The sequence below is a fragment of the Typopeltis vanoorti genome, chromosome 2 (assembly GCF_054136105.1).
Source record: "Typopeltis vanoorti isolate ZY-2024b chromosome 2, IOZ_Tvanoo_1.0, whole genome shotgun sequence".
Taxonomy (NCBI): Eukaryota; Metazoa; Arthropoda; class Arachnida; order Uropygi; family Thelyphonidae; genus Typopeltis; species Typopeltis vanoorti.
In genome coordinates, this window is record NC_143550.1 from 92,117,292 (window position 1) to 92,130,120 (window position 12,829).

General features: G+C 36.1%; 1 protein-coding gene across 1 annotated transcript in view; it reads right to left on the reverse strand.

Moving 5' to 3' along the window:
* Positions 1 to 12,829, reverse strand: part of Itpr (Inositol 1,4,5,-trisphosphate receptor) — a 1,112,489-nt gene that overhangs the window by 939,762 nt on the left and 159,898 nt on the right. The window contains exons 8-9 of the mRNA XM_090401920.1: positions 12,666 to 12,812; positions 9,161 to 9,417 (exon numbers count right to left, since the gene is read on the reverse strand). Coding sequence (XP_090258046.1) covers positions 9,161 to 9,417; positions 12,666 to 12,812 — 404 coding nt within the window. The remainder of the gene's footprint in view (positions 1 to 9,160; positions 9,418 to 12,665; positions 12,813 to 12,829) is intronic.

The window sequence follows — 12,829 nt, forward strand, 5'->3', positions numbered from 1 at the left end:
TAATGAAGATGGTAAATTAAATATAGAAATAGACAACAGAATCAGCAGAGCTGGTATGGTGGGAAGTCAATTGAATAAATTCATATGGAATAAGAGAGAAATTAGTCGGAACACTAAATTAGCTGTATACAAGACAGTGTTCAAACCAGTTTTAACTTATGGATCTGAGAGCTGGGTCAGAAGTGAAACACTTGACCAAAGACTAAAGACCACAGATATGAGAGTCCTGAGAAAGATTCGAGGTGTGAACAGATGGCATCAATGGCAATATGATATTAAAAACGAGGATATTAGGAAAGAACTTGACATTGTCAGCATCCAGGAATGCGTTAGCAGAGCTAATCTCAGGTGGTATGGTCACTTAAACAGAATGGGCGAGGAAAGATTAGTGAAACAAGTGTTCTCTGCCAGGTTGGCAGCAAAACGACCCAGAGGAAGACCAAGATATAGGTGGATTGATACGGTACAAAGTGCATTAGACGACAGAAATATAAGATCTGATAATGTTGGAGTCTTGACAAGTAACTGACTGATTTGGAGGAGAATTGTAGATAGGAAATTAATAATGATGTAATTTTTTTTCATGTAGTACTATCATAATCTGTACACCCCTTGAGGGTACATGGCAGGAATTTGATGATGATCATATCACAAAAGCTTTCTAAGTGGCCATTACTATAAAAGTAAATTATTTACATAAAAAAGCATTACATATTGTATATAACTCATCAGAAAATAAAGTGCTCAGCTTGAGATTAACACACTTTTGATTTTTAATGTGCTTTCCAGGCAGAAAACTGTAAACAATGACATACATGTGTACTGTAGGGTATTTTCCCTAATATAAATTCGCTACTTATGCTACATGCGCAATATGGGTAGACACAAATTTAACGAAGATAAAATTTGATTTTTAAGTCGCACAGCGAAAAATATATGAAAAGATAAAGGGTTACCACAATTTGCAGACCGTAGTTTCGATTTATATCGAAACTGCGTTGAACAAGGGTTACTACAATTTGCAGACCGCGTTATATCGAAACAGCATTGTATAAGTACCGTGTTATACGAGGGTTATCTGTATTTGTTATGATGCCCTGACCTTAACCCTATTTTTCCTATAAGCTATATTATTTTTATTGCATGAAATTCTATAATGCAGATATTTTCAGGAATGCATATACTGTCTTAGAGGATAAATGACTGCATATCACAATTCAGAAATGTCAATACATGAAGTTTTCCCTAATAAAATTTCCGATTAATTATTTTTATTTTTTGTAACCTCAGTAATTAATTATTGAAGTTATTTGCTGAGGTTGTTTTTATCATGTTTATCATCTTTATTTTATTTTGATTTTATTTCACTTTAATTTTATTATCAATTTCCTATATATATCCTCAAGAGATGTTACAAACTTTTCTTTTATTTTACGTTTGGTTTATTTACTTTTCCATTTCATTATTATCTTAATTTTATATTTGTACTGTCTGCTATACCTGAAAAATACAGCTGGCCATATTTTATGAAGAGCATTTAAATGCTAAATTAATGACTAGGCCATTTTGAAATCCATATTTATATGAATTTCAAAAAAATTGACAAAGGAAGTCTATAATTATCCACTGCTGGAAGGAAATTTATATTACTATAAGGATGATAAAGAAGTTAGTTCAAAGAGGAGAGAAATGAAAGAGAAGTGATTGTTTTGGCTGGCATGAATGGCTTGAAAGGTGAGAAATATGTAATGAGAAAAGATATGAAAGAGTTGCTAATAGAAGCAAAACAGAAAGATATAGTATGATAGTGCTGAACTGAAAGAAGAGTCATGATTGCTAAAGAATCAATGGGAAGATTGTGCAATTTAAAGATATATGGAATGAGTTTGATGGATAAAAGGAAATGTATATGCCTCACTAACTGTATTTGAATTCTCTGAGTTAGATGTTTGGAGGGGGGGGAGAGAGAGAAATGCTCGTTGATAGATTGGAGGTGCAAAAATCAGGGAAACTAGAAGTACCAGTGGAATGAAGTGCAGTCAAGTGTGGGTTCAGCCATTGGAACAAATGAATGTAGGTACAGAAATGCAATGATTATGCAATGCCAAATACAGTGTCACAAGTTTCAAACTTGAATGGCTTGGTAATGACATTATGTAAGGGTAAGTGTGAATGCTAGGGGATGTATATGAATGCCAGAAGTATCAGAAATAAAGAAAAGAAGTTTTTGGCATAGTTCAGCTCGAGCTAGCCAAAAATCATAGGTATCAATGAGGTCCTAGTTGACAAAAAATAACCTAATTATAGGGATACAATGTAAGAAGTATTGTATTTTCACGAAAGATAGAAGTAATAAAACAGGAGAAGGGGTACTGCTGATGAAAGCTGAAGAAATTCAACCAACAAAAACAGAATCTGTTGGTTGAATGGTTCATTGAAGCTATCCAGTACAAGATAGATGCCAATAGGACAAAATATATTGTTGGTTGCTATTATAGACCAGGGATCCACAGGAAGATGTGGATGCCATGTATCATCAGATTAGCAGAATATGTGAATGCTGAACAATTATTATGGGGGACTAAAAACTATGGGAACATAGATTGGAGGGAGGAAAGGAGGCCTGGCAAGATGAAAGGGGAATTTATACAGTTGCTTTTAAAGGGATAATTGCCTGAAAGAGCATGTCATGTAGAGGACCATGGGTTTGAAAATGCTAGATTGTGTAATAGCATCAGAAGATGTATCCATAACCAAGTTAGATACTCTGCCTCTGATTAGAGAGAGAATGACATGGTAGTCTTGATCTGGGTAGTTGCTAAACATGTGGAACACTCTCAAGAAAGGATTTATGTTGAACTACAAAGCTAGTAATTATGACAGGCTTAGGAGGCAGCTTGAAGAGTGCCATGGCTTAAGAAGCTCAAAAACAGGGATGTTAATAATGTATTGGAGTTGGTCAGTGATTATTTGAGAGAAGTGGCATCAGACTACATACCCATGATCAGGAGGATAAACCAAGTGGGGTTTATGGGGATCAGTAGAGATATAACGCAGAAGCTGCAAAAGAGAAAACATTGTGGAGGGAATATAAATCAGCCTACTAATGAGCAGTACAAAGCACAGGAAAAAAGGGTAACTAGTATGTAAGAAGGCCAAATCAAATTATGAGAGAAAATTAGCTAAACAACCAAAAGAGTTTTTCTATGTACTGGGTAAAAGAAAGAATAATTACAGAAGGATGGGCATACTAGTATGATCCTTATCATACTAGTCACCAAGAAGGTGACTAGTATGATAAGGAGGGCAAAATCAGATAATGAGAGAAAATTAGCTATGCAGGCAAAAGTAAATCCAAAAGAGTTTTTCTGCTATGTAACAAGTAAGAGAAAGAATAATTATGGAAGGATGACTTTATTCAATACTGATGGTAGGAATGTGACAAACAGAAGAAATAGTTAAGTTGCTGCATGATCACTTTGCATGGGTTTATCATCCAGGTGGTGATTCAGAAGTTGCAGTGACAGACTGATGTGAAAATTGAGGTAGATGAACAGGAGATGCTCGCCATAATGAACAATTATCAACATGAATATAGCAGTGGGACTGGATGACATGTTTGCTACAGAAATGTTCAAGAGAATAGGCAGTGCCTCTAATAAAATTGTTTAATCTACATCTCAGTTCTGACAAAGATTTCAAGGAAGTGGAAAGAAGATAAGATAGTTCCATTAGGTAGCTTCAAGACAAGAGGAGGAAATTAGAGACCAATTAACATCTCAGGAATGGTAGAAGTTTTGAAAATGTTGGTTAAAGGTACAATCCAGAAATGGGTGGACAGGAATATGATGCTCTAAAGTAAGCAACATGGCTTATGGATTTATAAAAGGGTAGATCATCCTACTTGGCTAATTTATTCACCTTTTATAAATAGAGTGACAGCAAAATAAGATAAGGGAATAGCTACACCATGATACTGCTGAATTTTGCAAAAACATGCCTAACAGATAGAGAGTAGTTTATGGTGGAGTGGAATCTAGGAGAATGAGGGTCACTAATCGAATGTCTCAGGACTCTGTTCTAGAACCACTACAATTGAAAGTTTTCCACTTGGTTATACCATAAATTAAAGATGACAAGAAATTATATTCTTGGTTTAATCCTTTATCTAAGTGTAAGCAAACAAAGTTTGCATGTGAAGTAACTTCATGACTGGGCAACTTGTATATACGTGAAGTCATTAGCCTCTATATACGCGTTCCCCAGTCATGAACTTACTTCACATGCAAATTTTGTTTGCTTACACTTGGATAACCGATTAAACCAAGAATATAATTTCTTGGCATCTTTAATTTATAGTATAACCAAGTGGAAAAACTTTCAACATCTATCTCTAATCCAGAGTATTTTAGTAATAAGGTGTAACATCTTTTGGCTACTTGTATATTTAAATATGACTTCTGCATTACTTGGTATCACTTCTGGGTCTGGCTTCTGCTGATGAGACCTCAATAAAGGTCGTAACTGGTCTGAGTAGTGATTCTTCCCATAATGCATAACATTATACATGTCTGTAAGGATATCTGCACTACTGGCCAAATTCAGTCACTGTGGTTGTTTTGGAGATCAGGAGGGGGTGATAAAGATTAAGTGACACGTGACCAAGCTAGTAACAGGTCTGTGAATGTTCCCTATGAGGATGGGTTGAAGGTATGTAGATTACAAATTTAGCTGATAGGCAAAAAAGATAGACATGAGTTATTACAGTGGCTCTATAAGGTTGACAAAAGAAATTTTTCAATACACGACAAATAGCAAGAGAACTAAGATCGCCATAAAAGTTGTATAATAGTGTGGTTGTTGATTTAATAAGGAGAGGCGTGAACAGATGGCATCAATGGCAATATCATATTAAAACCGAAGATATTAGGAAAGAACTAGACATTGTCAGCATCCAGGAATGCATTAGCAGAGCTAATCAAGTGGTATGGTCACTAAAACAGAATGGGCTAGGAAAGATTAGCAAAGCAAGTGTTCTCTGCCAGGTTGGCAGGAAGAGCAAGATATAGGTGGATTGATACAGTACAAAGTGCCTTAGACGATAGAAATATAAGATCTGATAATGTTGGAGTCTTGACAAGTAACAAACTGATTTGGAGGAAAATTGTGGATAGGAAGTTAATTTTTGTATGAAAAATGATGTGAATTTTTCATTTAGTACTATCATATCCTGTACACCCCTTGAGGGTACATGTCAGGAATTTGATGATGATGATAGAATAAATGCCCGGCCCATTAGGGCCCACACACTCCAATGAGGCAGTAAAGATGTTAGCTGTAGGGCTGGGGCTGCCATCACAGCAAGACTTTGTCTCAATTTCCCAATGCTGTTTCCAGACACATGGTGTCCGTGTGCAGAGACATGATGCTGTGATTCTTGTAGATAGGCTTATACGCTGGTTAAACATGATAACTAAATACTTAAGGAGAGCATACACTAGAAATATAAATTAAATTAACTTTAATATATACTTTCCGATATATGAAGATGGCAACTTTATCTTAAGTTGCCATCTTCATGGGAACTTAAGATAAAGACAGGTGCACGCAAGTACTACATAACAGCAAATGAGAAATGAAGCATCAAATTTGTTAAGGTTTGCCATGTTTCTAAGGGCTGAGGCTGATTCCATGAATAGTCTTTCATATTTGAACTTGCTGCGGTATTATATCACTGTGACTTTCTTCCACCTTATTCGGTGGCAAGTATCCAGAGCATGGTCTGCAAGCCGAGAGGGACTGTACTGGTGAAATTGGATGTAGTCCTTGTGTTCTGAGGTTCTGATATTTGCTCTCTTTTTTGGATTTTTTGGGGGAGTAGCCATTGGCTGAGAAAGTGTTAAGGATGTGATTTAGTTCAGTAGTTAGGGCTTGATCATTTGAACAGATTAGTTTTTGCCTGTTGAATAGTGGCTTAATAACTCCATATTGTTGTGTGGGGGGGGGATAGTTGGTGAATGTATCTGCCTGTATGGGTGGGTTTTCTATAAACTGAGAAAACCAAGGTTCCATCAGGTTTGTGGGCGACTAGTGTCTAGGAAGGGGAGGCTATTGTTTTTCTCTTTTTCCAGGGTGAACTTGATTCTAGGGTGTTGGTTGTTTAAGCATGTTAGGAAGGAGAGGAGTGTATCCGGGTCATGTGGCTAAATAACGAACACATCATCAACGTAGCAAAGCCATATTGTAAGTTTTTGTGGGGCAGAGTTTAAGGCTTTCTCTTCAAAAGTCTCCATAAAGAAGTTGGCCAAGGGTGGGGAAAATGGTGAACCCGTGGCTGTCCCCTCTATTGGTTTGTAGAATTTTATCTGCCAAACGAAATAGACTAAGTTCATTGTGAACTGAAATAGGGCTGAGATATCGGGAGGAAATTTAGCTTGGATTAGCTCTAAAGTTTCTTTGAGGGGGACTTCTTAAGTCCCCCTCAAAGAAACCTTAGAGCTAATCCAAGTTAAATTAACCTTAGAGCTAACTTTTGACGTCTTCTCCTTATAAATAAGGAGGAGATGTCAAAACTGACCATTATATCATTATGTTGGAGAGCAAGGTTTTCTATACTGGCTTTGAAGTAGGGTGAATTTATTTATGTGTGATGGTGTGTTGCCAGTATAGTGTGAGAGCGCTTTGGCTAAATATTTAGCTAGTTTGTAAGTGGGAGAATCAATGCCATCCACTATGGGACGTAATGGCACATTTTCTTTATGTATTTTTGGGAGCCCATATATACAGGGGCATCTAGAGTTATATGGTTTTAGTCTGTTAGTAATCTCCACAGGCCAAAAAGTGACCTTCTTAGGGAGCCTATGGAGTGTTCTAATTTATAAGTTGGTGGGATTGTATTCAATGGGGAGGTAAGCTCGATCTAATAGTAAAGCCTTAAGCTTACCTGTATAGTCATTATGACTGAGTACCACAGTGCCATTCCCCTTATCTGCTTTGGTGATAACTATTTCTTTGTTTTTCTTCAATTGCTGTAGAGACTTGTATTCACTAATGGATATGTTGGTTTGTGGTGGTTTTGCTTTTGTGAGAACACAGGCTACATCCAATCTAATATCGTTGGCGATGTGGTTTGGAAGGTGGCAAATTCCACGTTCAATCTGGATCATTAATTCCTCGGCCAGTAATTTCCTAGGGGCAATGGCGAAGTTGTGACCACATGACAGAGCATTGAGTGCTTCAGACTTCAATATGACTGAAGAAAGGTTAACTACAATGTTGGTTTGTAGTTTATAGAATCAGCCTCAGCCCTTAGGAACATGCCAAATGTTAACAAATTTGGATGCATGAGACTGCCCCAACTTTGGGAAACATATAACAGAAGAACTTCAGCCCAAAGGCCAAGAACACCTAATATAGCCTGCCAGGGGGCACCATCAGGACTTTAGGAAAACGGCAGCTTCCACACTTCATTTCTCATTTGCTGTTATGCAGTACTTACGTGCACATGTCTTTATCTTAAGTTGCCATGAAGATGGCAACATGATGTTGCCGAAATATCGGAAAGTATATATTAAAGTTGATTTAATTTATCTTTGTAGTGTACGCTGTCAATTCCTTAAGTATTTAGTTATCATGATGCTGTGGTCTCCATATTGGCTAACCATTTTAATAACAAAGGTTGGAAGACCACAGTTGAACCACACTATAGAACAACTTCTGGCATTAGAAAGCCAGATATAGTAATGAGAAGAGATCGTGGTGTTTGGGTGATTGATGTTTAGGTAGTGGGTACTGGCCTATTGCCATAAGAGCAAGGTTTAGTACTACGAGCAAAATGCTGACCTTGGCAGGCAAATAGAAGAGGAGTTTGGGGCAGCTCCTTGTTTTACCAGCACCACCATCTCTATGAACAGCATGTGGAGTGCCACTAAGAGTGATGTTAAAGTTATTTCTTTGAAGGCCCTGCAGGGTACACTGGTGACTTGGCATTACCATCAGCACATGGCAAATAGGATACCAAAGACTGGAGTTGGGTGATATCCTTGTAATCTTTCTTTTATGTAAAGGCTTTGGTCTATTGTAAAGGCTTTAGCCTTCTTAAGTCCTTTTGGACATTATGTAAGAGAAGTACTGTTCTATCAATACAAAGTATAATTAAATAAAATAAAATTTAATATAATTGTGAGTGTCCTGACGGTGAATGAGTTTAAGGAGAATTTTGATAGGTATGAAGGTAGTGTGAGTCTCTCACGATGAGTCTTCTGACTCCATAGATATACCCATGTGATAACAGTAATATACTCTCCTACTAGAAGTCTGGAAATACTTCTCTAGTTGAAGACAACCAGATTGACTATGAAATACGCAACTTTATATCAATTGTTAAAGAGCAATTATAAAAAAAAAATACTGAGATCCAATTAGAGAGTTTGAAGATTTGGTCCCTTTTATTACTAGAACTTAATGATGCTTTTAGAGGAGGACTGGAGCACAATATTAATATCTACCACATATCTGTGTTTATAAATGAAGATGCTGTTTTTTTGGTTTGTCTGTAAAGTCTGGAATATTTGAAATTATAACATAATGACTCTTTCATATGCAAGAAGGAAACCAGATAGATTTACACATTTATATAGATTTGAAGTATTATGAAAATATACAAGATTATTATTAAGACAGAAATGATTCTGATGGCCTGTCTTTGGCCATATTAATTTCGGTTTAACTGCTTCTCAAAATGGAATATAAAGTAAAAGAATAAACCATCAAAAGTGATAGTTGATTACTAACTGACAACTAATGGCAGTTTGGAAGATGTTAGGTAAAATCTTCAATTTAATATACTTGTTTTGCAAAGGTTCAATAGCCTAACTATATTCCTGTTAACTTCCTTGGACATTCAGATATTTGCATAACAACTGTGAATTAGCAAATTGCATCAAAAGATTTCTGTGACTTGAAAGAACCACCAAAGGTATTTGTCATTTCCAACACATCTACGTCTGAAAGCTCAAACTATCATTTATAATATTCTTACTATTCTTAAAAGACTCTGCATTCATCTGCAAAGGTTATAAATAGATAAAGCGAATAAAATGAGTTAATATGATATACATAATGACACCTACACACACACACACACAAAGTGCTTACTTACTGAGGAACTAAGTCATCTCCTCTCGTTAATGTTGTGGCATCTAGTTCAAATATAGAGGCAATATCAGTAGAATGTGGCACAGAAACAAGGCAATAAACTGGATTACCCGGTGGTCCCCTTAACTTATTTCTCATAGGATCTTCAGTAGGGTCATCATCAACTTCTGCTGCCAGATACTGTCCCGTTGCTAAATGCTTGAAACGAAACAATGTATTCCAGTGTCCTGCTCCTCCTCTACATGGATCATGCTGAACAACCTGCAGTTTATTAGAAAATTATGAAGTGCTCATAATATTGCAATATATTTAAACAAACATTTAACGCTTTTATTTTCTTTTATTTTTGATACTGACCTGCATAGCCATTAGTGGAATAACATATGAAGGCTGCTAAAAACTTAATTTTTTTAAAATTAATTTTAATTATTAAAAATATGACAGCTATGTTTATATAAAACATAGCTGTCATATACACTAAACAAAAATAAGCTTTTCCCCATTTCATAAATGTAATTATACATTGCAGATATTATACTATCTTCAAAACAATGATGTCTATTAAATTATTTAAGGAATTTACAACGTATACCAGAATATTAATTAAAAGAAACTTTAATAAATACTTCCTATATTTCAGCAATGTCACATTGCCATCTTCCTGGGAACATACAACTATGACACGTGCATGCAGGCACTACACAAAGCAAATGAGGTAGAAGAGAGAAACTACTGTTGTTAGTAGAGTCCTAATGGTGCCCCCTAGCGGGCTATATTGGGTTGTCTAAGCCATTGGGCTGATGTTCTTATGATGCAAGTTTCCCAAATTTGGGGCAGTCTCATGCACCCAAATTTGTTTAGAGCTGAGGTCGATTCTATGAACAATCTTTCATACTTAAACTTGCTGCAGTGTATTAATGTGGCTTTCTTCCAACATATTCTGTGGTGGATATCCAGAGCATGGCCTGCAAGCCCAGTGTGGCTGTACTGGTGAAACCGGATGTAGTCTTTTGTTCCAAAATTCTGACATTTGCCATCCTGCCTGTTTGGCCAAAGTAGGACAGATTACAGCTGCAAGGGACCTGGTATACCCCCAGGTAGGTCTAGGGGAAGTGGTTGGTCTTTGGTGGAGCGGATAAGGGATGCCAATTTTTTATATGGTTTGTAACAAGAAGTCAGGTCATATTTTTTTTAAATTTTGGTTATTTTTTCAGAGGTGCCCTGGATATAGGGAATGGTGATGGAGTTAGTGTAATCTTTGTTATAAAGGTGGGGAGGGGGCTTGTGGTTAACTGGTTTTAATATTTTTTGGGGGTTGTAGCCATTGGCTAAGAAAGTATTAAGGATGTGGTTTAGTTCAGTGGTTAGGGCAATGTCATCTGAACAGATTAATTTTGCCCTGTTATATAGTGTTTTCATAACCCCATATTGTTGTGAGGGGGGGGGGGGGGTTGCTGGTGAATGTATCTGCCTGTATGGGTGGGATGATGTCTGATTCCAAAATTCTTGAAACGGAACTTGATGAAATGTGAATTCTGCATTTTATCATAACCAACATACAATACAAACAGCGGCACCCTCTATTGACTGGATAAAAGAAAATTAATTCAGAAGTCAAGCTGAATCTGGTCTTTGAATGACTGTCTCTTATTCACATGAAACAATCAAAGACCACGTTCAGCTTGACTTCTCTGAATTAACTTCCTTTTAGCCAAGATCTAGAGATGAGCGTGATAGAGCATTAGTTCCTTTTCAGTCACAGTATGAAATGATTCTGCAGCAACTCAATTAAGTGTATTTTAAAATACTGTAGTTGTAATTTGTGCCCTGAAGGAACAAGGTTGAAGGTTGAAAATCCAGTGAAACATGAGTAACTTAATAATTATTTATTTTGTTCCTTTAGTTGTTTATACAGTGAAGCATGCTATAAATAATCAAAACACTTAAGCCTTTCATAACATTTAAATATATACAGAGTACAAAGTTCTCCAGTGGTAGATAGTTCTCATCATTCAGTGTGAGACCACCATCAAGCTTGATAACAATCTGAAGTGGTTTGAAAAAAATATTGTTTCATCCCTGAGCTTTAATGAGAAAATGATAATAATGTTAAATTCCAAGAGTTCTAAAAGGAAAATAATCATAAAAAGTTTGCATAATCATCAAATTCTTGTACAGTGAACGACACCAATTGTTATCGTCTCAGTTGTATTATGGATTTAATTTTATTTTTCCTAATCTTCTATTAAAGTAAGTCCTAATAAAACCCAAACTGAAATAACACAATAAATTTTCATAGAGATCCTAAATATCAAATTTCATTAAATGCTATCCATTGAGATAGAGGAATTGGTTCATTAGTTATTATCTGTGCAAACTGCCTTTCCAAGTTAAAGTAGTTCGATTATTAAAAGTTTCATCACAGTCTTAAATCTAAGAAAGGAATTCACTGCATTACAGCACACAGATACCTACCTGTATAATAAAAAATACAAAAAAATGAATAAAAAAAAAGTACACATAGTGAAGTTTGATACTGTTTATGGTTAAATTTCCAACTGCAATATTTCAGTTAAGAATTATTGTGATGTATATGATATATTCATAATAGTCAAAATTATTCTATCTATTGGTGATCCACTTTTTATGATCCAAAAGATATATCAGAGTATCAGAGAGTGTATATGCAAGAGCACCCCGTCTCGAAGGAGAAAGAGAGATAAAAAGCAGAGCAACTATAAGGTTCGATTCAGATAATAATAATACAAAATTGAGGAAGATAATACTGCAGAAATTTTATATAAGTTTACTAAAAGACAACTGAATACAGTGGGATGCTAAGTGGATATACCATTTTAATCTACCCAAGCGTAAATTTTTGCCGTTTAGTTTAGTGAAACACTTGTGAAAGTTACCCAGAGGACACCATATTGAGAAACATTTTGATGAGCAGGGATGAGAATAAAACTGTGCAAAGCACAGCCAACTGCTACCAAGGCAAGTTGATCAAGGTTGAATTAAGGCTGTAGAATGCTGAGCATGAGGAGGAGAGATTGAGGGAGTACTGTTAGAAGAGTTTGGCATGTAAGAGAAGGAAAGGTAGATGACTGTAGATGATAAGAACCTGTTTCTTACTAACTTGTTGCACCCACATACAGTCACCCTTAACAGCTTCCATGGATGACTTCATATTCTTCATCACCAATTGCGACATAATATTAAGCTCTCTATGTCTATTTGAAAAGTTCCTCTCACCAGCTTATAAAGTCTCAGTCATCTACCTCTCCTTCTCTTACATGCCAAAACTCTTCTAACAGCACTCCCCCAATCTCTCCTCCAACTTTACTGAAAAGCCCTGATAAAGCTGTTTTTCACATACTAGACAGAATTCAATTCTAAAACTTTCTTCTAAACCAAAGAGCTTTGTCAAACCAACTAAGCTATGGAGACTCGTCAGTACAATGTTACACTAAATTGACACAGAGAAAGAATAATTAATTTATACTTACTTCTACCTCCCACAAAGCCTTAGAACTAGTTGCTGCAGTGGCAGTAGTTCTTCCTGTTGATCGCAAGAAAACATATTGTTTCTTTTTATGCTCATCCATCGTTAGAAATTTCTCCTGTTCTGCATGAAACAACCTTACAACATCACCCTAATTGGGGATAAAAA